The sequence below is a fragment of the Saimiri boliviensis genome, chromosome 7, assembly GCF_048565385.1.
Source record: "Saimiri boliviensis isolate mSaiBol1 chromosome 7, mSaiBol1.pri, whole genome shotgun sequence".
Classification (NCBI taxonomy): Eukaryota; Metazoa; Chordata; class Mammalia; order Primates; family Cebidae; genus Saimiri; species Saimiri boliviensis.
Window position 1 is genome coordinate 78,007,969 of NC_133455.1, and position 27,201 is coordinate 78,035,169.

The 27,201-nt window shown below is 39.8% G+C and overlaps 1 protein-coding gene and 1 long non-coding RNA gene across 2 annotated transcripts in view; one reads left to right on the forward strand and one right to left on the reverse strand.

Annotated features, from left to right (window-relative positions):
- RXYLT1 (ribitol xylosyltransferase 1) overlaps positions 1-17,190 on the forward strand; it is a 23,557-nt gene extending 6,367 nt beyond the window's left edge. Inside the window, exons 4-6 of the mRNA XM_003926518.4 lie at positions 12,024-12,338; positions 15,123-15,293; positions 16,763-17,190. Of these exons, the coding sequence (XP_003926567.3) occupies positions 12,024-12,338; positions 15,123-15,293; positions 16,763-17,180 (904 nt within the window). The 3' untranslated portion in view covers positions 17,181-17,190. The remainder of the gene's footprint in view (positions 1-12,023; positions 12,339-15,122; positions 15,294-16,762) is intronic.
- LOC141585139 (uncharacterized) lies at positions 230-27,134 on the reverse strand. Its single transcript, XR_012518471.1, has 2 exons — positions 27,014-27,134; positions 230-26,387 (listed from the first exon to the last, which is right to left on the reverse strand). It is a non-coding gene; the product is annotated as an uncharacterized LOC141585139 (long non-coding RNA).
- Positions 27,135-27,201: the final 67 nt, after the last annotated feature.

Sequence of the window (27,201 nt, forward strand, 5' to 3'; positions counted from 1 at the left end):
AGTAAGTGTGCATTATGTGCATAAAGCTAAATTTTGATATTGGAAAAGTAAATGTGTGTTAGGGATATTAGTCTAATCTATCCATAGTATATAAAATTTTAAGAAAACTTGCTAAAATTCATAAAGAAGTTAGCATCTTTAAGGTTAAAATTATATACTGTTAACTATAATAGAAGTAAAATATTTTGAGCAAAGAACATTAACTCCCAAAAGAAAGCCAAAGGTATCCTTTGTTTCTGCAATATTTGTGGGAGATTTTATACGGGCATACTTTAGAGATATTGCATGTTGAGTTCCAGACTGCTGCAGTAAAAAAAAATATTGCAATAAAGGAAGTCACATGAATTTTCCAATCATTCAGTGCATATGAAAGTTATGTTTACACTGTACTGTAGTGTTACATGTGTAATAGCATTATTCCTAAAAAAATACAGACCTTAAGTGAAAAATGCTTAAAATGCTAACAGTTATCTGAACCATCAGCAAGTCATCATTTTTTTGCTGGTGGAGGGTCTTGCCTCGATGTTGATATCTAATCAGGGTGTTGATGACTAATCACGGTGGTGGTTGCTGAAGGTTGGGGTGGCCATGGCAATTTCTTAAAATAAGACAACAATGAAGTTTGCCACATCAGTTGATTCTTCCTTCACAAAAGTTTTCTCTGTGGCACATGATGCTATTTGGTGGCATTTTTACCCATAGAACTTCTTTCAAAATCAGAGTCAATCCCAGGCCAGTGGCTGTGGCTTAAGCCTGTAATCCCAACATTTCGGGAGGCTGAGGCAAGTGGATCACTTGAAGTCAGGAGTTCAAGACCAGGCTGGCCATCATCTTGAAACCCCATCTCTACTAAAAATATAAAAATTGGCTGGGAGTGGCAGCCCACACCTGTAATCCCAGCTATTTGGGAAGCTGAGGCAAAAGAATCCTTGAACCTGGAAGGCAGAGGATTCAGTGAGCTAAGATAACATCACTGCACTCCAACCTGGGTGACAGAACAAGATTCTGTCTCAAAGAAAAAAAAAAACTGGAGTCAGTCCTCTCAAACCTTGCCGCTGCTTTATCAACTACATTTTTGGAATATTCTGAATCCTTTATTGTCATTTCACCAATGTTCATAGCATTGTATCTTCACCAGAAGTAGATGCCATCTCAGGAAACCACTTTATTTGCTCGCTCATAAAAAGCAACTCCTCATCTGTTAAAGTTTTATCATGAGATTGCAGCAATTCAGTCAGATCTTCAGGTTCCCCTTCTAATTCTACTTTGCTTTTGCCATTTCTACCACACCTGCAGTGACTTCCTCCACTTAAATCTTGAACTCCTCAAAGTCATCCATGAGAGTTTAAATCAGCTTCTCCCACATTCCTTATAATGTTGATATTTTAACCTCATCCCATGAATCATGAATGTTCACGGTATCCAGAAGGTTGTCAATTTGCCCAGATCCATCAGAGGAATCACTGTCTGTGGCAGCCATAGTCTTATAAAAAGTATTTCTTTTGTTGTTGTTGTTGTTTGGTTTTTTTTGAGACAGAGTCTTACTTTGTTATCCAGGCTGGATGGCAGTGGCGCAATCTCAGCTCACTGCAACCTCCACCTCCTTGGTTCAAGTGATTCTCGTGCCTCAGCCTCCCAAGTAGCTGGGACTACCGGCTGGCGTCACCACACCCAGCTAATTTTTGTATTTTTAGTAGAGATGGGGTTTCACCATGTTGGCCAGGCTGGTCTTGGACTCCTGACCCCAAGTGATCCACTCACCTCAGCCTCCCAAAGTGCTGGGATTACAGGCATGAGCCACCGTGCCTGGCCAAAAAGTATTTCTTAAATATGACTCGAAAGTCAAAATTACTCCTTGATCCATGGGCTGCAGAATGGATATTTTGTTAGCAGGTATGAGGACATTAATCTCTACATCTCCATCAGAGCTGTTGGGTGACCAGGTGCATTGTCACTGAGCAGTAATATGTTGAAAGGAATCTTTTTTTCTGAGCAGTACTTCTCAATAGTAAGCTTAAAATATTCAGTAAACCATGCTGTGAACAGATGTTGCTGTCATCTAGGCTTTGTTTTTCCATTTATAGGGCACAGGCAGAGTAGATTTAGGTTAGTTCTTAAAGGTCCTGGGATTTTCAGAATGATAAATGAGCATTGGCTTCAACTTAAAGTCACCAGCTACATTTAGCTTCTAATAAGAGAATCAGCCTCTCCTTTGAAGCTTTGAAGCCAGGCTTTGACTTCTCTCTAGCTATGAAAGCCCTAGATGTCTTCTCCTGATATAAAGCTGTTTCATCTGCACTGAAAATCTGTTGTTTAGTGTAGCCACCTTCATCAAAGATCTTAGCTAGATCTTCTGGATAACTTGCTGCAGCTTCTACATTAGTACTTGCTGTCTCACCTTGCACTTTTATGTTACAAAGATAGCTTCTTTCCTTAAACCCCGAGTCACCCTCTGGTAACTTCAGACTTTTCTTCAGCAGCTTCCTCACCTTTCTCAACCTTCATATAATTGAAAAGACTGGAGGCCTTGCTCGGGATTAGGCTTTGGCTAAGGGAATGTTGTGGCTGGTTTGATCCTCTATCCAGACCATTAAACCTTTCTACATACAAGCAATAAGACTGTTGCACCTTCATGTCATTCGTTGTTCACTGGAGTAGCACTTTTTACTTCCTTCAAGAACTTTTCCTTTGCATTCCCACCTTAGCTGTTTGGCACAAGAGGCCTAGCTTTCAGTTTGTCTCAGCTTTTGACATGCCTTCCTCACTAAGTTTAATTATTTCTAGCTTTTGGTTGCAAGCTTGTCCAGCCCGTCTTATTTTGTTGTTATTCTGTTTTGTTTTGTCTTAGGCTTTTAGCAGCCTGAAGCCATGGCTTTTAGTTTCTTTAGTAATAAGCAGAAAAGAGAAATAAGGAAGGGGCTTTACTGGCCCAACCAGAAACAGAAACCAAGAATCCATGACTGTATTCTTTCCCTTGGACACTCCTGAGAGACTTGCAACTCTTCCTTTCACCTGAACACTTAGAGGGCATTATAGAGTTATTAATTGGCCTAATAGTGTTATGTCTCAGGGAATAGGGAGGCCCAAGGAGATGGTGAGAAATCAGGGAACACTGGTTGGTGGAGCAGTTAGACCCCACAAACAGCATTTATCTATTAAGTTTGCCATCTGTATTAATCTTTTTTTCATCCTGCTGATAAAGCCTGGGCAATTTACTAAGAATGAAGTTTAATGGACTCACAGTTCCACATGGCTGGGGAGGCCTCACAATCATGGCAGAAGGTGAAAGGCGTGTCTCACATGGTGGCAGACAAAAGAAGAAAGCTTGTGCAGGGAAACTCTCCTTTATAAAACCGTTAAATCTTGCGAGACTTATCACGATAATAGCGTGAAAAAGACCCACCCCCATGATTCAGTTACCTCCGACTGGGCACCTCCCACAACACAGGAATTGCGGGAGCTACAATTCAAGATGAGATTTGGGTGGTGGCACAGCCAAACAATATCATCATTTTATAGTGAGCACAAGCTGTTGGAAAAATGGTACCAGAAACTGGGGATCACCACAAACTTTCAATTTGTAAAAAATGCATTATTTGCAAAGTACAATAAAGTGAAGCACAGTAAAATAAGGTGTACTGGTATTATGGCCAGACTAATAAACTTCTATGAAATTGCAAGTTTTGAGTTGCATCAGCTGTATGGGTACTAACTTAAGTGTTTCCATACATTCACCATCCTTATTTGACCAAAAGTGAATCAGAAGTAATGGCTTACCTTGAAGATATTAAAAGAATTTCTAAATATTGTTAAGATACTTGTTGAAAAGAAGTGTAAATACATTTTGTTTAAATAAACAGATGATGTCAGCTTATGTCATTTAATAGTAGCCTCAAGACAATTCTAAGACAGAAGTAGAAGGGGTATCATCAGTGTTCCAGGGCTTATCAGGCTCAGGAATGCTGATTTTCATCAACACATAGGTCCAAAGAACGTATTCCAGCATACCAAATACAGGTATTGATCGACTTACGACCTATGCAACTTACGACCATTCGACTTTACCACCACAGTCGCTAGCCACGACTGCTCCGTGTCTGGCAGCGCAAATGTTGCCCAGCTGGGTGTGCAACAGTGTGGACCAGCTTCTGGCAGCACTACCATCTCCACGTGCACCATTTCAACTGTACATATAGCCTACTCAACTTACGATCAAATCGTGTTACGACCGTCCCATGGTCCCGACCATGGTCGTAAGTCGAGCACTAGCTGTAAATGATACAGAATGGAAAGAGAGCTGTCAGTTAGGCCTTGCATTTGTATCGGTTTGACTGACACTTTCTTTCCATACAGGCAGGCTACAAGTGATAACCAGTTAACTGAGGGTTGATTACTTATGGAACCATAAAATGGGATTTAATTATATGTAGTGCTTTTAACTCTGTTTCAGAAAGAAAGACAAATATGACTCCTTGTTCACCACTGAATCAGTAACATCATCCATAGGCTGTGCTCAGAATATGAATGCAAGAATACATACAGGGTTAACTGAACTTCTGGATGAGCCTGATGAAGCCCCATCACCTGTGGGCAGTGTAGCATGTGACTGAGTTATTGAAAGCACAGACTCTGAAGCCAGACTATCTTAGTTCAAATTCTTTTATTTTTTGAGACAGAGTCTTGCTCTGTTGCCCAGGGTAGAATGCAGTGGTGCCATCTTGGCTCACTGCAACTTTTACCTCCCAGGTTCAAGCAATTCTGCCTTAGCCTCCCAAATAGCTGGAATCCCACACACCCACCACTACACCTGGTGTTTTGGTTTTTTGTTTTGTTTTGTTTTTTGTATTTTTAGTAGGGACAGGGTTTCACCATGTTGGCCAGGCTAATCTCAAACTCATGACCTCGTGATCTGCCCACCTTGGCCTCCCAAAGTGCTGGAATTACTGGTGTGAGCCACCACGCCTGGCCTAGTTCAAATTCTTGTTCTGTCACTTTGCTGTCAGACCTTGGGCAAGTATCTTAACCTTTCTGTTTCAGTTTCCTCAAGTTTAAGGCAAATAATAGTTTGTATTTCACAGGATTATTCCAAAGATTATATGTGTTAATAAATTACAGGGCTTAGAATAGTATGTGACACATAGTAATCACTGTAGAAGTCTTGTTGCTATTTTATTATTTTTAGTGTTACTTAAGTACTGCAACATCTTCCTAGCTAGAGCAGTTCTCCTTTTTCTGTTTCCATTACCGTCTCATATCCCTCCATCATATACCTGCCCACAAATGCCTCATTGATACATTCTTTATAGTAATATGTTCAATTAAGTTTTGAGCTAGCCTGAGAGCTATTCTGTCTCTTGAAGGAACTTTGCTTACCACCACTCATATCCATCTGTTGATTTATAGTTTAATCTCAGAGGACAACTTTATTTTTAATTTCCTAGGAGTACCCTTACTTCTACTCTTCATGGCTTTTGCTCATCCTCCAAAAGACTGCCTTCAGAATCTTATAATTTCTGTGTATAGTCATTCCCACAGGCTATATAAATGCCTACCCATTTGGTAAAACAAAAAGGTAAATCATAAATTAATAATTCATTGTTATGATTCAATTATAACATGTCCAATGAGCATCTGCTACTTATGAAAGAGATTACCTTATTTCCGAAGATCATGGTAGAATAAAACATGTCAGACAGCATTTTTGGAATGTCCAGACATTACCTTTATAGGACATTAGCTCACTGTGAGTGAAAGCTTTTATAGAAAACACTAATGGTTACTGACATGACATTTAGGTCAAGTGCTGGAGCATAAATCAGTGCATGTCCCAAATAAAATTTTCATTGGCAAACAAAAAATAGTTTTTCAAAATGTCACATTTATTCTTTTAATGTTAAAATATCCTTTAAAAAATAGTGGTAATAGTGATGGCTGATGCTTATAAAGAGCTATGTGCCAGACAATTCTATATACTTAATAACTTTTAATTTGTTGAATCCTTAACCACAACCCTATGAAGTATCATTGTTTAAATTTTGTAAGTTAGGAAACTAAGACACAAAGAGAGTAAAGAACTTGCCCAAAGCCACAAACTAGTGATTATAACAAATAACATCCTATATTTACATAGCTCTTACAATGCGTGAGACACTATTCTCAGTGCTCACAGGATCCATGAGGCAGGTGCTGTGCTTTTCCTCGTTTTACAGATGAGGAAATTGAGCACTGAAATGCTAAGTACCTGGCCTAAGTTTACACACTTCTAATTAGTGGGTAAAGCCAAAAGTCAAGCACTACACTCTTTGAATAGAGTAAGAGGCAGTCAGGAGATTTTTATTTGTTAATGTCTTAAAAAATTGGTGATTCGGCCGGGCGCAGTGGCTCAAGCCTGTAATCCCAGCACTTTGGGAGGCCGAGGCGGGTGGATCACGAGGTCGAGAGATCGAGACCATCCCGGTCAACATAGTGAAACCCCGTCTCTACTAAAAATACAAAAAATTAGCTGGGCATGGTGGCACGTGCCTGTAATCCCAGCTACTCGGGAGGCTGAGGCAGGAGAATTGCCTGAACCCAGGAGGCGGAGGTTGCGGTGAGCCGAGATCGCGCCATTGCACTCCAGCCTGGGTAACAAGAGCGAAACTCTGTCTCAAAAAAAAAAAAAAAAAAAAAATTGGTGATTCTATATTGGTCCCTAAAGGTCACTGTCAGTTTTTTGTAATAAGTGGAATCTTAAAATCTAAGAACCGATGAACTAAGCAGTGTCCTAGAGTAGCAACTCTGAGTTCACACCTTATCCAGTGTAATATTTAGAAACCTTCTTGGTTTAAAAAATGCACTATTTTGATACATTTTTGGTTTGGCAGAAGAGAAGTGCTGAAATTCTTTTCTCTCATCACTCCTGTTCAGCCAATGTCTCCACCCAAGCCCATGTAGTCAAGATAAAGAAATGAGAAATTGCCAGCTCTTGGCCCTTATGCCTCTTCAAAGATTAAGGAGCATTCAGGCTACTTAGAAGTCTTCCAGCTTGGCAGAGAAAACACTGAGGCACACAGTCTTGTCCCCGCTGTGCTGCTGGCGTGCTATGAGATTTCCCAGCCTTGTGGGGTCTTACTGTCTTATTTTAAAATTGAAAGAATCCTGAGTCAATAAGAAGTGGTTGCAGTGTTCCAGGAGCTTTTATAGATATTAGCTCAGTGAATTTTAATCTTCACAACCACCCTGTGTGGCTAGTGGTATTACTCATATTTTGCAGATGAAAACCTTGATGTTCTGAGAGATTTAATGACTAGTAAAGATGGGATTGAACCATGGTCCTCCCTTTAACATGATAGATGAGTCCACATCATCTAGAAGTCACCTCCAATGTTAAATATATTTGATTATATGATTTCATGTTGAATTCTTTTTAAGAGATGGGGGTCTTGCTATGTTGCCCAGACTTGAGTGCAGTGACTGTTCACAGGCAAGATCATAGCATACTACAGCCTCGAACTCATGGGCTCAAGAGATCATCCCACCCCAGCCTTCTGAGTAGCTGGGAATATAAGTATGCAACTCTGGCCTGGCATCATGCTAAATTCTTAAAAGGGGTCATTTTTAGAGATTCTTTCGATGCTTTGGGTCTAGAATTCTTTTCCTAATCTGCTACAACCTAGTTATAACTTTATCTTGACTTTTAAATGTTTTTAGATTTTAATCTCCTCTTTATGGTAATTTAATTACAATTTTGCCATAATCCCTTTTATCTTTTATTTAACTTTTGCATATCAAATGTGCCTAATTCTTCATTATCTTTTAATGTTTTAAATTTTTTTAAATGTGTGATTTTTCAGGGCTGTGTTTACTACTTAGTGAATTTTAGGCACAAGGTGCACAGTGCATGTAGATACTTGCTGGGTTCTGTGATGCTTTTGCCTACACTGACTAAATAGCCCACTTTTGGTATACTCATAATTTTGAAAAAAAGAGTAAAGTGCTGCAATAAGAGTATGCCTGACGTGTGAAATTAGAAGCAAGTAAAAAAAAAATGTTTTCTCCCCTAAATCTAATATATATTATTTCTACAATAGAAATTAATCTGTTGGTGATACATTTAGGAGATTTTATATGCTTAGGAAACTAAAATTGCCTTTAGCTGCAGGTAAGCTGCCTAAAACAGTAGCAAGAGGAGTGAGGTGGAAAACAATTATTTACGACCAAAAGGAATAAGAACTTAGCTGTCTTTGAAAAGATAAATTTCATTCACATAGGATAGTATTATATTATTTTCTCTTCAGAACACAATTTCTCATAGAATGAATCATAAATAGTCTGAATGAACACTGAATAATTTTTTTTTAGGTTTATCACCCTTACCTAAAAAGAACTTTGGGATAGATAAAAATTAGAACATCAAGTAAACAACTTCTTACAATACCAAAAACTACCTAATAAGAGAAATGTTATTGCTTGAATCGGTCATCGGCTGATGACTCATCTCTTAAATTAGACCTCAACTACAGAGCAAAGAGATCCTTGCTTGGAGGGTTATATATAAAAGAAAGGAAGTCACCATCAGTGAAAGGATTTTCTCGTAGCCTTTAAGTGATAACCTTTTGTCTTACTGATAAAATTCTAAGATTCTCTGGGGCCAGCCAAATCCAGCTAACATGAACTTGAAAATGCCCCATCATAGGTAGATTCACAATTGGAGGTCTAGCCCTTACTCCCATTTCCTCTCTCTATTGATGTGTAGCTGTTGTAGGACACTCAGATCTCTATTATAGTCCACTGTGTTCTGTTCATTACCAGAAGAAATGGTTTCTCCACAGTTCGTGTTCTCAGTTTCTAAGTTGTCAGCTATACTGCTTAAAACTTTGACCACCAACCCTCGCTTTGGAAAATGTATTTATACTAGTATTAAATGTATAATTCTTCAAAAATTAAAATATTAAATAAATGCAGAGATCAGAGTCTCCAATAATTCATTTTCTGCCAAGTAATTGTCTACCTTCTAATATTTAGTTTCCCCTTTTCTCCTTCCCGGTCTATGAAAATGGACATTAATGTCTCCTTGCAGACTCAAATGAATTAATAGCTGAAGGGGGTAGTGGATTTATTTATAAAGTTATTAATTTATGTACTGCTTAGAGCAACAAAAGTAATATTCCTAAAGGGCCTTTCAGCTGGGCACAGTGGCTCACCCCCATGATCCCAAGCAATTTGGGAGGCCAAGGCAGGAGGATCCCTTGAGCCTAGGAGTTTGAGGTCAGCCTGGGCAACATAGTGAGACCCCATCTTTTTTCACTTAAAAATTTTTTTTTAAATAAAATAGAGGGCCTTTCCATAGTTTTCACTATTCTAGACTAAATAAATATCTAATTTGTCACCAAAATATGTGAAAGCAAGATCTAACAATAACTTCACCTGGGAAGTAAAAAATATCTGTATTTTGGTGTGTTAATATATGGGTGACAGAACAAGCTGCAGATGGGACTAAAAATTTTACTTTTAAAGTATCAAAATATAGCCTGGGTGTGGTAGCTCCCACGTGTAACCCCAGCACTTTGGGAGGCCAAAGCGGGCAGAATGTTTGAGCTCAGGAGTTTGAGACCAGCTTAGGCAACATGGCGAAACTATGTCTCTATAAAAAGTATAAAAATTAGCACCTGTAGTCCCAGCTACCTGGGGGACTGAGGTGGGAGGATAGCTTGAGCCTCGGAGGTCATGGCTGCAGTGAGCTATGAACACATGACTGCATTCCTGCCTGGGTGACAGTGAGACCCTGTGTCAAAGAAAAAAGAAGAGTTGGGCATACTAGCTCACACCTGGAATCCTAGCACTTTAGGAGGCTGAGGTAGGAGGATTGCTTGAGCCCAGGAGTTCAAGACCAACCTAGGAAACATGGTGAAACACTGTCTCTATAAAAAAACACAAACGCTATGTGCATGGCAGCACATACCTGTAGTCCCAGCTGCTAGGGAGGATTGCTTGAACCTGTGAGATCACGGCTGTAGTGAGCCTAGATTGCACCACTGCACTCCAGCCTGGGTGACAGAGCAAGACTCTGTCTCCAAATATATACGTATATATATATATATATAAAATTTGGGCTATTTCTATGTTTGTAACACCTTTCCTTAATGAGAGCTGAATTTATAGGCTATGTCATTCAAAATGTATAATAATTGAACCCAGTATTAAATATAAGGCCAGACTCATTTCTCCTCTATTTGAGCATTTATGTATCTGAACTTTAATCTACAGCCGCTTAAACTGCTAATATTTAAATATACCCAAATTATTTCCTATAGAATTATAGGATGTAGTTGTTTTTTAATGTCTTAATTTTTTAACTTTTTATTTTTGAAATAATTTTAGACAAAATACTGCAAAAATGGTACCAAAAAATTCCCTTATATCTTTCACCCAGATTCCTCAAATGCTAACATCTTATATAATCGCAGTACAGTTATTTTCAGGAAAATACCACTGATACAAAACTATTATCTAATTTACAGATTTTCACATTGCCACTACCAGCCCTTTTCTGGCCCAGTTTCCAATCTAGAATCACACAGTGTGCTTAGTTTCATTATCTCCCTGGCTTTACCAGTCTGTGACAGTTTCTCAGTCTTTGTTGACCTTGTGACTTATGAAGAGTACTGCCCATTTATTTTGTAGAATGTTCTTTAGTTTGGGTTTGTCTGATGTTTCCATACAAATAAATTCAGGTTATATATTTTGGTTCAGAATACCTCAGAAGCAACATTGTGTCATCCTCAATGTGTCATATTTGTTCCCATTACCAATTCTGTTTAACTTTGATCACTTGGCTAAGGTGCAGTCTACCTGGTTTGTTCACTGTAAAATCACTGTTTTTTCCTTTGTGATTAGTAATTATTTTACTGGGAGATTCTCTGGGACCATGTAAATAACCTGTTTCTCAATATGATTACAAGGTCCCAGAGTATCTCCTTTCACCCACAAATTTTAGCATACACATAAATACCCAAAGACAAATAATAAGACAAATGCCATTCATTGAATCAGTCATCAGCTGATTATTCATCTCTTAAATTAAGCCTCATCTTCAGGGCAAGGAGTAAAATGTTTAGTAGTCTTAAACGTTTTGATTTCAAGAAGCAAAAGTAAAAAGAGCACATAATTTGAATGTGATGAATTCTTGTGGAACAAAGAACTAAATTGTTATATGCAAATAAATACATTTAAAAAAAAAAGAAAGCCTCATAAAAATCCATTTATAATGCCATTCTCCATTTCTCAATTTGCCAACACTTTCTCATCCATTGATTCAGATGAAGAATGTAATAGCAGCTCACACCATAAAAGGTTTGAGAACTACTAACTTTAAACACCCTTCTGGTTTGAACTATACCATTATTTTACAGAGTTCTATGCTATTCAATTTTGTTTCTTTGCTTAAGAGTCTAAATTGTAGCCAGCATTTATTTTCAGTGTGGTTAAAAAACAAAACAAAACAGAAAAGGTCAGGCATGGTGGCTCATGCCTGTAATCCCAGTACTTTGGGAGACTGAGGCAGGTAGATTGCTTCAGACAAGGAGTTCAAGATCAGCCTGGGCAATATGGTGAAACCCCATCTCTACAAAGAAATATAAATTGCTGGGCATGGTAGCGCGTACCTATAATCTCAGCTACTCAGGAGGCTGAGGTAGGAGGATCACCTGAGCCAGGGAAGTTGAGGCTGCAGTGAGCTAAGATTGCACTACAGCACTCCAGCCTGGGCTACAAGAGTTGAGACCCTGCCTAAAATTTTTTTAAAAACTACCACATTTTGTATTGTCACACGCAAACCAAAGCTTACCATTAATCTACAGCTATGCCCCATCATTCATTCAGATTTATTCCAAAGAAACTGTATTATAGGAATTTTATTTCTAGAAAGAATATGGATTAAGTCTCATTGTAGATTTTGTATAAAATGATGAAGAACTTCTGATGCCAAATACCTTTGTTCAGGCCTTGTTGTTTGTCTCTTGCTTTTGTTGTGTTGTTTTTAACAGCTTCATCACTGGTCCAGCTGTAATACCAGGATACTTCTCCATTGACGTGAATAATGTGGTACTCATTTTAAATGGAAGAGAAAAAGCAAAGATCTTTTATGCCACCCAGTGGTTACTTTATGCACAAAATTTAGTGCAAATTCAAAAACTCCAGCATCTTGCTGTTGTTTTGCTTGGAAATGAACACTGTAATAATGAGTGGATAAGCCCATTCCTCAAAAGAAATGGAGGCTTTGTCGAGCTGCTTTTCATAACATATGACAGCCCCTGGATTAATGACGTGGATGTTTTTCAGTGGCCTTTAGGAGTAGCAACGTAAGTACAAAATATGATTAAACATTTTTAGGCACTAACACCTGAATTTCTGAACCAGAAAGATTTATTTACAATTGTAATAAATTTAGTTCTTCTGGGATTATTGAGGCCAGATACAGTCTTTCTCAGAGATAAAAATAGAGTGTGGTCTCATGCCTCAATAACAATTACAATGTTTTTAGAGTATTTTGTTATTTTATGAGGAATTAGTTACTTTTTTTGTTTTAAAACCCCAAGGCATAGGATAGATTTTTCAAGCTTATTAGGAGTGCCATAAAAATATATTTAGCAGAGAAATGGCAGATAGACTTTTTTAAAAACAATGGTAGTATCTATATAATTTATAGTTAAAAAAAGGTAATATTATAATATCAGGAATATACTGTAACATTGTGTTTGGGACTGGCTGAATTTATACAAATCCTTTCTATAAAAGGAAGGATTAATTAAATAATAGCTCAGGTGTCTCAAGATACATTCTTTTAGGCCGGCCACAGTGGCTCACTGCCTGTAATCCTAGCACTTTGGGAGGCCAAGGCAGGCAGATCACTTGAGTCCAAAAGTTCAAAAACAGCTTGGGCAACATGGCAAAATCCTATCTCTACAAAAAAAAAAAAAAGCAAAAATTAACCAGGCATGGTGGCACATACTTGTAGTCCCAGCTAGTCAAAAGGTTGAGGTGGGAGGATCACTTAAGCCCAGGAGATTGAGCTGAGATTGCACCACTGCTCTCCCACCTGGGCCACAGAGTGAGATGAGACTGTGTCTCAAAAAAAAAAAAAAAAGATAAAGTCTTTCTCCAGCTATAAAATGGAAAACGTACATTTTAATATTTCTTTAATAGAATGCTTTTAATTAAGAACAAGTTGACTTTAAGGTAAGTTGCCGCTAGCATATAAACCTGAGAGCAGGGCTTTTGTCTCTTGTTCACTTCTCTATCCACAGAACCTAAAACAGCAGAACCTAAAACAGCATCTGCACAGAGTAGGCATTCTGTATTTGTTGAGTAGATAAATTATGAAAAATCTCACTGACATGATTTTTTAGTCATACATTCATTATCCATTATTCTGTCACTGGTTGCTGGATGTGGCCTTAGACTACTGCCTAGTTAGCGACACAGTCACCAGCAATGTGATGTAATGAGATGTATTCCCAGGACTACTCCTATAGCATCTTGACTCAGTAGGTTTGGGGTAGGGCCAGACAAAAAGGTTTTTGTTAAGTAAAGCTAGCTTTAAAACCCTCTTTAAAATCTTATTTTTCAGCAGAGCCTGCATTTGTAAAATGTTTTCATATAGTGTAAGACGGAACCTCTTGGTAAGCATGGCATTCTTGCACTAGGCCAGTATATTTCTTATATAGGTCAGTGGTTGTCAACCAGGGGGCATTTGGCAGTATATGGAGACTTTTTTTTTTTTGAAACAGAGTCTTGCTCTGTCACCCCAGCCAGAGTGCAGTGGCATGATCTCGGCTCACTGCAACCTCTGCCTCCGAAGTTCAAGCGATTCTCCTGCCTCAGCCTCCCAAGTAGCTGGGATTACAGATGGGCACCACCACTCCTGGCTAATTTTGTATTTTTTGTAGAGATGGGGTTTCACCATGTTGGCCAGGCTGGTCTTGAATTCCTGACATCAAGTGATCTGCTTGCCTCAGCTTCCCAAAGTGCTGGGATTAGAGGCATGAGCCACTGTGCTGCCCGGCCTGGAGACATATTTGATTGTCACAACTGGAGGGAAGAGATGTCATAACTGGTATCTAGCAGGTAGAGCCCACGGATGTAGCTGAACACCCCACAATATATAAGACAGCCTCCACAAGAAAAAATTAATCTAACCCAAATGTCAGTAATGTTGAGGTTAAGAAACCCTGTTACATACTGTTATATAAAATTTTGTTCTCATGTTAAGGTTGTATTTCAGGTACACAGTTTAATCCCTGGTATTTCCAAATGCCCGTAAAAATAGGTCACTTGCAACAAGACTCTCCTGTAGGGCATACTGTGTTTTTTTTTCTGTCAGTTCGTTTTAATCTACTTGAAAAGCCCTTGGGATTAATTTTTAGAGCTCTTTGCAATAGCAAAATATATAATCTTTCCTTTTTTAATTGATAAATAGTAATTGTATATGTTAATGGGGTACAGATGATGTTTTGAAATGCTTGCAATGGAGAACACTTAAATCAGACTAATAAATCCATCAGCTTACATACTTAACAATTTTAGTGGTAAAAACACAAAATCTGCTGTCTTAGCAATTTTGAAATATACAGCACATTATTATTATTTAGTCACCCTATTCTGTGTGATAGATCACTAAAGCTTATTCCTCCTGTCCAACTGAAACTTCATACTCTTTGATCTACATCTTCCTTTTTCCCATCCATCTCCCTCTTCCGGAGTATTCTGTAATCTTTTCATCACCTGCCTAAAATGCTGCTTAAATCACAATCATTATGAGTACAGAAGAGTCTTTATACTTTGAAGGTTTTGAATGTAACATGCCTAACAGCTGCAGATGGGTAATGCAAGTTAAAGAATGTCAAAAACAAAGAATTTTAGGTACAAAATTTCTGTAACAATTGTGTAAGAGATGTCAATATGAAATTCTTTTTTTAAAGTCAGATTCAGGGACTTTTCCAAAGTATGCATGGAAAATTACAATTTGAGATTTAGAAATCAACATTTTAAACCTCTTCTGTATATTTGCTACCTAAGAGGTTAGGTTACGGGGATTTTTGCCAATTCTATATCCTATATTAACTCATGTGTATTTATTTTTATAGATATAGGAATTTTCCTGTGGTGGAGGCAAGTTGGTCCATGCTGCATGATCAGAGGCCATATTTATGTAATTTCTTAGGAACGATTTATGAAAATTCATCCAGACTGGCACTAATGAATATTTTGAAAAAAGATGGGAATGATAAGCTTTGTTGGGTTTCACCAAGAGAACAGTAAGTTCTATGCTTATTTATTTCATTCATTTTGTCCTCTAGTCTGAGAGTAGCTTTGTGGTTTCCAAAGAGGCACTGTTAACTCTATTTGTACCAATCTTTCCCCAGAAGATATATTAGTAATTAAAACTGTGAAAAGACTGGGTTGTACACATTTAAAATAGGGAGAACCTCCTATGGCTGTAGTCCATCTTGAAGAGGAATACTGGTAACTGTCATTTGCAATTTCAGTTGTTAAGGTTTCCTCGGTAATACTTGTTAGTCACACAGATTATAAATGCCACTAGATTCTTAGATTCATCCCTGAGATGATATGCAGTGGACCAATTCAATGTTCAAAGACCAGTGTGCAATGCCTCTCACATAGTCAGGAATTCAGGAACCTGACACCATCTTGAGGACAGGGTCCTTGTATTATTCTTCTGTGAATCCCCAGATCTAACATAGGACCTTGCACAAAGGGGCCTAGAATAAATGGTGAGTGGATGAATGGTTGGATAGGGAGACTCAGTAGGGTTAAATTTCTTCTTTTATGTAGTAACCAAAAAACAGGTATTCAAGGAGTGAAGGAAGTATTTTATTTTTATTTTTTTTGAGACGGAGTTTCGCTCTTGTTACCCAGGCTGGAGTGCAATGGCGCGATCTCGGCTCACCGCAACCTCCGCCTCCTGGGTTCAGGCAATTCTGCTGCCTCAGCCTCCTGAGTAGCTGGGATTACAGGCATGTGCCACCATGCCCAGCTAATTTTTTGTATTTTTAGTAGAGACAGGGTTTCACCATGTTGACCAGGATGGTCTCGATCTCTTGACCTCGTGATCCGCCCGCCTCAGCCTCCCAAAGTGCTGGGATTACAGGCTTGAGCCACCGCGCCCGGCTTGGAGTGAAGGAAGTAAATGTGCAATCATTTTTTTGTTTTTAAATAGGCAAATCAAGTTTTCAAGTAAAAGTATAAGGCAGAGTCACGAGGGAAGTAATGCCTTAAAAATGTCTGGTTAGGTCTGGTATTTTACTTTTTAAATTATAGCAGGTACTCTCTTCTAGAATGTATAATTCCTAACTTTATTGCTAATGTAATCATATCATACTCATTCAGTCGGCATTTACCAAGCAATTGCTATATGCCAGAAACTGTTTACCCACAGTAAATACAGCAGTGAACAAAACAATCAAAGTCCATGTCCTCCTGGCACTTAAATGATTGTTGGAGGAGACAAGCAAGTAAATATATTGTGTGTCAGAAGATGATAAATGCCCTATAAAAAATTAAGCAGAAGAATGGCATAGAGAGGGCTTGGGTGTTGCTGGTAGAATATTTGCTATTTTGGAATAGCCAAGGAAGGCATTCATTAGAAGGTTACATTTATGCACAGGCCTTAAGAATGTACACAGGTGAGTCTTATGTGTGTCTGGGAGAAGACTATTCCAGAGAGAAGAGAAAGTGAAAACTGCATTGTTTTCTGATTTTCTAGGTGGCAGCCTCAGGAAACAAATGAAAGTCTTAAGAATTACCAAGATGCCTTGCTTCAGAGTGATCTCACATTGTGCCCAGTCGGAGTAAACACAGAATGCTATCGAATCTATGAGGCTTGTTCCTATGGCTCCATTCCTGTGGTGGAAGACGTGATGACAGCTGGCAGCTGTGGAAACACATCTGTCCACCACAGTGCTCCTCTGCAGTTACTCAAGTCCATGGGTGCTCCCTTTATTTTTATCAAGAACTGGAAGGAACTTCCTGCTGTTTTAGAAAAAGAGAAAACTATAATTTTACAAGAAAAAATTGAAAGAAGAAAAATGTTACTTCAGTGGTATCAGCACTTCAAGACAGAGCTTAAAATGAAATTTACTAATATTTTAGAAAGTTCATTTTTAATGAATAGTAAAAGTTAACTTAAATATCTTTTTGACCTAAGACATGATTTTTAAAATCATTTTGACTACTGGGTGTATGTGTGTTTGTGTATGTATGTATTGATAGATGTTCTTTAAGGTACCCTTGTAAACTGTAGATTATGTATGTCACACTGACCAAGTGCTCCCTTATGGGGCCACTCCTATGTATGAGCGAAAAATGTAGTTAAATTGTTACTGAGATTCACTTCTACGTAGTTGAATGATTCAACATTTACCAACTATTCTCACCCATTTACACCCACTCTATAAAATGGAGCTTCAGGGGCTGGGGTTATTGAAACAGTTGGGAGGTAGGGCTATGTCTGTCAAAGGATACAAAATTTCAGTAACACAGGAGGAGTAAGTTCAGGAAATCTATTGTCCAACATGGTGACTATAGTTAATGATGATATACTGCATTCTTGAAAAATGCTGAGAGTGGATGTTAAGTGTCCTCACCACAAAACTGTGAGGTAATGCATATGTTAATTAGCTTTAGTCAATCAACTATATACTTCAAAATATATTGTACATGGTAAATGCATACTATTTTATCTGTTAATTTATAAAGAACTACCAAAAGACAGACAAACCCACTCTAGGACACAGCATTATGTAGTTGAAAGACCAAGTTTTGTAGTCAGACAAAACCTGTGTTAAAACATTGCCTCTGCACCTTAAGGACCTTGGGCAAGCCACCTAAGCATTCTGTGTCTTACTTCCCTTTGTTATAAAATGGAGATAATTTATCTCACAAGTTTGGTTGTAAATATGACATGAAATATAAAGTACCTCGTGCGTGTGTGTGTGTGTGTGTGTGTGTGTGTATTACACACTAGGTACATACACTGGGTACTTTATATATGTTGGCCAGGCAGGTATTAAACTCCTGACCTCAGGTGATCCACCTGCCTTGGCCTCCCAAAGTGCTGGGATTACAGGTGTGAGCCACCACACATGGCCAGAAAAATATTTTCTTATAAATTTAGTAGCCTAAGTATACAGTGTTTATAAAGTCTACAGTAGTTTACAGTAATGTCCTAGATCTTTACACTCACCACTCAGAGCAACTACCAGGCCTGCGAGCTCCATTCATAAGAGCTCTACACAGATGTGCCATTTTAATCTTTTATATCATACTTTTACTGTAACTGTTCTATGTTTAGCTACACAAATACTTACATTTATGTTACAGTTGCCTACGGTGGTGTACATAGAGGTTTGCATCCTAGGAGCCACAGCCTACACCATGCAGCCTACGTGTGTAGTAGGCTATACTATTCAGGTTTGCGTACATGCACTCTATGATGTGTTGAATACAGTGAGTTCCTCTTCAAAGGTTCCACTTGTTCAACTCCTTCATTCTTTGTTCTCTATTTTCAAAGCCTAGCTTCCTTAATCCTTGTGCCTCCTTGCCCCTAGTTAAAATAAACAACCTTCCAGTTATTCTCACTCTATAACCCACATCCGTTCCCAATCTGTAACCCATATCTGTTCCTTATTTGACACTCTTAGTTCTGAAACTGCTCTTCTCACCACTGTAGTCCCCACCCCTGCTCCATTTGAAATTGCCAGTCGGGATCAGCTTAGATTACGCAGTCTGACTCCAATGGGGGACCAGACACAGTAGCAGGGGCTGGCTGCATTAGGGATAGAAACCCCTTCCCTCTTTTGTTTGGTGTGCTCTCGCACTGGCCAAAAGTACGCGCAGCACCCTTCAGCAGAAGTAAATTTGCCTGGCTGAGAAGTCCTTTATTTGAGTGCTCATTTTCTTTTCAACTCTTAAGCTCTTATTTCCAACAGATGTTTGCATGACAAAATCATTTAAGGATGTATTTCTTAGGACATATCCCTGTCATTAACCTACTCATGGCTGTAGATCTTTAGTATTCTCAGAAAGAATTAGAGTCCTGCTTGCTGTAAGTTGTCTGGCATATGACTTGGCATCTTCAGTGTGTCACCAGTCCTCAAATGGCTCTTTTAGCCCCACCTAAATGTCTTTTGGGCACTTAAACCACTTAACTAAAACTGTATTCACGGTCTTCTTCCAAAATACACACACAAATCTATTTCCTCTCAAACATTTAATCTCTATAAATGGTTTCACTAGCTATTTCCCAAGCTACAATCTGATTTCTCCCTATTCCTCCAATTAATCACCAAATTCTGTGCCTTTTTACCCGCAAGTCTTCCTAGAATAAGGCCTCTCCCTCCATCCCCATCACCTCTCCCTTATTTTCAGGCCACAGCTGTGTGTCTTCCCTGCCTCTCAATTCTCAGCCCTGCCTTAGTTTCATGGGTGCAAGTTAATCATTCCAATTTCAACAAACTTTAAATCTGAAATGTCAAGTTCATTGAAAGAAAAATGCCATAAAATAATAATAGGTCAGGCTCGGTGCTTTGTGCCTTGTAATCCAGGCGTTTTGAAAGGCCAGTGCAGGAAGATCACTTGAGGCCAGGAGATCAAGACCAGCCTGGGTAACATAGTGAGACCCATCTTCACAAAAAAAATTTTTTTAATTAGTGAAGCGTTGTGGCATGCAGCTGTATTTCCAGATACTTGGGAGGCTGAAGCAGCAATGAGCAATGTTCACACCACTGCACTCCTGCCTGAGTGACAGAGTGAGATCCATCTTTTAAAAAGAAGAAAACACACATACATACTCCTAAAATATAAATACTATCAGGTCACAATCCTAATTAAAGGCATCTGTAGCAATTATTGCCTATAATATAATCTTTTTTTTTTTCTTTTTGAGACAGACTCGCTTTGTTGCCCAGGCTGGAGTACTGTGGTGCAATCTTGACTCACTGCAACTTCCACCTCCCAGGTTCAAGCAGTTCTCCTGCCTCAGCTTCCTGAGTAGCTGGGATTACAGGCATGTGCCACCACCATGCTCAGCTAATTTTGTATTTTTAGAAGAGATGGAGTTTTTACCATGTTGGCCAGGCTGGTCTCAAACTCCTGACCTCAAGTGATCCACCTGCTTTAGTCCCCCAAAGTGCTGGGATTACAGGCACGGGCCACCACACCCAGCTAAAATTAACATTTTATAAATTGTTATTACAAGATCCTTGACAATCTGACTCAACCTATTTCTCCAGTCTTGTCTTCTTCCACCCTTCAACAAGTGCTCTAGCCTTCCCTCATTATATGTTCAGTAAACATGCTCTCTTGGGCACTTTTATATAAGCTTTTTTCTCTTTCTAGAATAAAAATGTGTCATCCATACCACTTTTGGTAGCTAATTTGTTTCATTCAGTCACTGAACCTATTTATTTGTTAGTTTACCTCCTTCCACTATAATATAAAACTCTAGCAGAAAAGGAGCTTTGAACATTTTTTTCACCTTTATCGTGTATAAGCCACTGTTAATTTTGAGTCTCTAACAAAACAATGGAATCTATATCATAACAAATACATCCAAACACATTTTTGAGGTATTACATTCTAAAAGTATGTTTTAATCAACATGATGCCAGGAAGGTGTTTCTATATCGTGAGTGAATTCTTACTTCACAACAGAGACTATGTTTTGTCCTAGAGTAAAAGAATGAATCAAACAACTTTCCCTTTTATTTCTAACAATGAAGCTGAAGAACTTAAATAGCACCCTTGCTTTAACACTCATACATTTAAATTGATTAAATCTGCCAAGCACGGTGACTCATGCCTGTGATCCCAGCAGTTTTAGAAGCCAAGGCAGGTAGATCACTTGAGCCCAGGAGTTCAAAATCAGCCTGGGCAACATGGTGAAACCCCATCTCTACAAAAATACTAAAGTTAACCAAGTATGGTGACACATGCCTGCAGTCTCAACTACTCGGGAGGCTAAGGTGGCAGGATCACTCGAGCCCAGAAGGTCAAGGCTGCAATGAGCCATGATCATGCCACTGTACTTCACCCTAGGCAACAGAGCAAGGCCCTATCTGAAAAAAAAATTATATTAATAAACTCATGAAATCTTGTACTGTTTTTCAAATTTATATTTTATTTAGGCAGATTTTTAAATAATAAAGTAATATTTTTTCAGGTAGTAAATTTCTACCACAAAAACAATTTGATGTTACTGAGATTAATTACAAATTGAAGAAACTATCAGGTGTTGTATAAAAAAATCTTAACTATGAGATATATTATTTGATCTACAAAATAATTTGAGATTTAAAGCCATAACTAGTAAGTACAACTTCTAAAATATAAAGTTTAATACAGTATCAACAACTTCTAACATAAGACCTTTATAAATATAAAACGACAGCTTAAACGTCTATGAAAAATCAGTATTCACAAGCATCACCAATTATTGATATTTAATCATTTGTTACCATGAAAACAGTAATTAAAACACTATTTTTTTTAATACAGACTCTCATTCTGTCACCCAGGCTGGAGTGCAGTGGCACAATCGCAGTTCACTGGAAACTCCACCTCCTAGGTTTAAGTGATTCTCCTGCCCCAAACTCCTGACTAGCTGGGATTACAGGTCATGCCACCACGCCTGGCTAATTTTTCTATTTTACTGGAGACCAGGGTTATACCATGTTGACCAGGCCAGTCTGGAACTCTTGACCTCAAAAGATCCTCGGCCTCCCAAAGTGCTGGTGTAGGGACACCTGGCTAGTTTTTCTATTTTTAGTGGAGACAGGGTTACACCATGTTGATCAGGCCAGTCTGGAACTCCTGACCTCAAAAGATAAACTCACTTCGACCTCCCAAAGTGCTGGGATTACAGGTGACCCACTGCACCCAGCCTAAAACAATATGCTACGGTCTGTAGAGGACTGCTTAAACCCAAAACTTCGAGGCTGCAGTGACTTGTGATTGCATCAAGGCACTCAAGTCTGGGCTATAAAATGGTATCTTGTCTCATATATATACACACACACATATATATATGAATATTCATACAATATGAAAAAATTTATATTACAGAAATTATATAGGAATATATAATTTCACATATTCGTAAATTAATGTTTATACATTATTTTATATATATCATACATGTATGAAAAATAACTTGATAACTTTGAGACAGAGAAATTTTTTTTTTTTTAATGGATTTTCACTCTGTTGCCCAGGCTGGAGTACAATAGCACAATCGTGGCTCACTGCAACCTCTACCACCCAGGTTCAAGCAATTCTCCTGCCTCAGTCTCCTGAGTAGCTGGGATTACAGGAGTGCACCACCACACCTGGCTAATATTTGCATTTTCAGTAGCGAAAGGGTTTCACCATGTTGGCCAGGCTGGTCTTGAATTTCTTACCTCAGGTGATCTGCATACCTTGGCCTCCCAAAGTGCTGGGATTACAGGCATGAGACACTGCCCCTAGCAGAAAGATTTCCTTTAAAAGACACAATGGGCAGAAGTCATAAGGAAAAGTTGATAAATTTCACATACAAAAAGAAGAAAAAGCTGGAAGAGGAGGGGCCACAGTTGCTCACGCCTGTAACCCCAGAACTTTGGAAGGCTAAAGTTGGAGGATTGCTTGAGGCCAGGAGTTTGAGACGAGCCTGGGCAACATAAAAAGACCCTGTCTCTACCAAAAAAAAAAAAAAAGAAAAGAAAAATTAATAAATTTGACAGCATCAAAAGGTACCATTCAGAGAGGGGAAGATTAACCACAAACAGAAGATGTATATAGCAAACATAACTGAAAGGAAGAACTGGAATTCAGAATATATGAATAGCTGTGATTCAAAAAGAATATCTAATAGAAAAATAAGCAAAAGAAATAAGTAACAACAGCCCAGAAGAAAAAGATAAATGGCCCATACATCTCATTAGTAATCAGCAGGTCTCTCAATACTTGACAGATCTACACAATGTGTCCAAGCATTCACCACTATTATACTGAAGAGCCTGAATTCAAACCCAGAATGTTAGGCTCCAGAGCTTGCTCTCAATTGTGATATCCAACTTCGTCCTACAACTCAAGTCTTGAAATATAATTTTTTTTTTTGAGACGGAGTTTCACTCTTGTTACCCAGGCTGGAGTGCAATGGCATGATCTCGGCTCACCACAACCTCCACCTCCTGGGTTCAGGCAATTCTCCTGCCTCAGCCTCCTGAGTAGCTGGGATTACAGGCACGAGCCACCATGCCCAGCTAATGTTTTGCATTTTTAGTAGAGACGGGGTTTCACCATGTTGACCAGGATGGTCTCGATCTCTTGACCTCATGTTCCACCCGCCTTGGCCTCCCAAAGTGCTGGGATTACAGGTGTGGGCCACCACGCCCGGTGAAATATAATTTTTTTAAGTGAAGTCAGTGATGCAAATTTCAATAAAGGAGCAAATTTTGGACCGGTCTGAAAACTCGAAGGCTCGGTACAGTGGCTCATGCTTGTAGTCCCAGCACTTTGGAAGGCCAAGACAGAGGGGATTGCTTTAGCCCAGGAATTCAATACCAACCAGGACAATACAGTGAGACCCAGTCTCTACAAAAAATTAAAAATTAGTCAGCCATGGTGGCACATACCCGCAGTCCAAGCTACTCAGGAGGCTAAGTAGGGAAGATTGTTTGAGCTCAGGAGGTAGAGGCTACAGGAAGCCATCCACCACTGCACTCTAGCCTGGATGACAGAGCAAGAACCTGCCTAAAAAACAAATAAAAAGAAGAAAAAACCTCTGAGCCAAATGTTTGCTTTTATGGAGTAAAAAGGGGTAATTTTACAGCTGAATATTTGATTTGTAGTAAAAATACAACCACTACCTCAAAGTTAGTTGCACTGCATATTTCCGCTGAAACATCCACACTCATGTTCAGAGGAGTTTTCTTTCATTCCAACTGTGTGTATAGGCCACATGTGGTAGCTCATGCCTGCAATCCCAGTACTTTGGGAAGCCAATACAGAAGGATCATTTGAAACCAGAGTCCAAGACCAGCCTGGACAACATGGTGAAAACCCATCTCTACAAAAATTAGCTGGGTGTGGGCTCGCACTTGTGGTCCCAGCTACTCAAGAGACTGAGGTGAGAGGATTGCTTGAGCCCAGAAAGTCAAGGATGCAGGAAGCTGTGATTGTGCCACTGCACTCCAGTCTGGATGACAAGAGTGAGATCCTGTCTAAAAAGACAAAAAAAAAAAAAATTTTATCTGTGAGATAGAAACAGTATCAGTTGTTTTATTTTACAGATAGAAAATAAAAGCAATTGGCAGCAAACCCCAGGACAGCATAAACTAAATTGATAACACCGGCTAGGTGCGGTGGCTCATGCCTGTAATCCTAGCACTTTGGGAGACCAAGGCGGGCAGATCACCTGAGGTCAGAAGTTCAAGACCAGCCTAGCCAAATGACGAAACCCCATCTCTACTAAAAATACAAAAACTAGCTAGACATGGTGGCTCACACCTGTAGTCCCAACTACTCAGGAGACTGAGACACGAGAATCACTTGAACCCGGGAGACAGAGGTTGCAATGAACTGAGATCACACCACTGCACTCCAGTCTGGACAACAGAGTGAGACTCGGTCTCAATCAATCAATCAATCAATACCACCACCAACAGTCAATTATGAGAGTCTCTTAGAAGCACCATAGTATTAGATATTATAGTCCACTCATAAAAGTGCTAATGCTGGATGTTGTAGTTATCCCTTAAGACCATGAACCCCATCTTTTCTGGATACTCTATAGCCTTGGTTTTTCATGTGTTTGTTTGCTTGCTTATTTATTTGAGACAGGGTCTCACTCTGTCACCCAGGCTAGAGTTCAGTGGCATGATCATGGCTCACTGCAGTCTCCACCTCACAGACTCAAGTAATCCCTCTACTTCAGTCTCCCAGATAGCTGGGACTACAGGCCCATGCAACCATGCCCAGATAACTTTTTGGTTTTTTTGTTTGCTTGTTTTGTAAAGATGGGGTTTTACCATGTTGCCTAGACTGGGCTCAAACTCCTGGGCTCAAGCAATCCTCCTGTCTTGGCTTCCCAAAGTGCTGGGATTACAAGCGTGAGCCAAAATGCCCGGCCTTCCGTAAGTTTAATGCTCAATGACTGACTCGCAGCACGGTCAGCATGTTGCTGATGCAGCTCTGCCCATCTGTGGTAAATGGCTGAACACTTACTTGAAGCAGCAGAGGTTCTGTACTCATTCATTCCTTCCTTCCTTCATTCCCCTACATTTGGACCTCATCTACTAAGTAACATTTATAAATCACTGAAGATACTTAGAGCTTATCTGAAGATGCTTATTTGCACACAAATCACTAGAGGTGGCAGGACGGCAAAACAAAAAGTGCACTGGCCAGGGATTGAAAACCCACTGGTTTTGAGAACTAGCTCTGCCAGCATCCAGGTTCTTTTCTGAATTTCAGCTTTCTTACCTGTTAGTGGTAATGAAAGTTGGGCACCCAAGGTAGATCAAACAGCATGAAAAGGCAGAGAATCAGAAAACCTTGAGAAGAGACAAAACTGGGGATGCATTTTACTTAGACCAGCCCAGATTCTTAAAGCTAGCTACCCATATGGCCACCTGAGAAAATTTTTTACTTACTCCACATTTGAGATTCTATTCATTTGTCTGGGAGAGGGCTTAAGTACTAGTATTCCAATACAATGATTTTCCAACTTTAGCAAGCATCAGAGTCAGCAGAAGAGCTTGTTAAAACACAGATAGGTCAGGCACAGTGGCTCACTGCCTGTAATCACAGTGCTTTGGGAAGCCGAGATGAAAGGATCATTCGAGGCCAGGAGTTTGAGACCAGTCTGGGCAACAAAACGAGGCCTTGTCTCTACAAAATATTTTTACATTAGCTGGACGTAGTCGTGCACCTATAATCCTAACTAAGGCAGAGGATCACTTGAGCCCAGGCGTTTGAGGCTGCAGTGGTCTTTGATCATACCACTGCAGTCTAGCCTGGGAAACAGAGAGAGTCCCTGTCTCAAAAACAAACAAAAATCCACATAGATAGTTGGGCCCCACCCCCAGAGTTTCTGATTCAATAGGTCTGGGGCACTCCTAAGAACTGCAGGTCTAGCAAGTTCCCAGGTGATGCTGAGATGCTGATGTTGGAGATCTACTCACCTGGAGAACCACTCAAAGTGTGTGCAGAAAGGATTACTAGAAAATGCCAGAGGCCAAGCATGGTGGCTCACACGTGTAATCCCATCATTTTGAGAAGCTGAGTTGACAGGATGGTTTGAGGCCAGGAGTTAACCAGACCAGCTGCAGCAACATAGCAAGACCCTGTGGCTACAAGAGAAATGGAAGAATTAGCTGGGTATGGTGGCACAGTTCTGTAGTCCTAGCTGCACCGGACACTGAGGTGGAAGGACGGCCAGAGCCCAGGAGATGGAGGCTGCAGTCAGTTATGATCATCCCACTGCACTCCAGCCGGAAAAAAAAAGCAAGACCCTGTTTCTGAAAAAGGAAGGGAAAGGGGAACGGGGAAGGCGGAAGGGGGAGAGGGGAAGGGGGGGAGGGGAGAGAAAGTAAAGAACCGAAAGGAAGAAGAGGGAAAACAGAAAGGAAAAGAAAAGGTGGGTGTGGTGGCTCACGCCTGTAACCCCAGCAAGGGGAGCGGATCACCTAAGGTCAGGAGTTCGAGAACAGCCTGGCCAATTAGGCGAAACCCCGTCTCCACTAAAAATACAAAAATTAGCCCCTTCTCTCCCGCGGTTAGTGCTGAGAGTGCAGAGTGTGTGCTCTGGGCTCGGAAAACACATTTATTATTTTAAAAATCAAAAAAGGTCTTTAAAAAAGTCTTTTCAAACCTCCGCCCGCCAAAAAAAATTTGCAAAACTCCTTATCTCCTACGCCAGAGATTTTTTTTCCCTTCCTCTTTTATAAAATAACCCGGTGAAGGCGCTGAGGCTGACCCGTCCGCCCGCGACCCCGAAGCAGCTCCAAGAAGGAACTCAACGGACTGAGAGCTTCCCGACACCCGGAGCCAACACCGCTATCCTCGCTCCCCACCGGGAACTCGAAGCCGGAAGCCGGAAGCCGGGAGCCGGGAGCCGGGAGCCGGAAGCCAGAAGCCGGGAGCCGGGAGCCGGAAGCCGGAAGC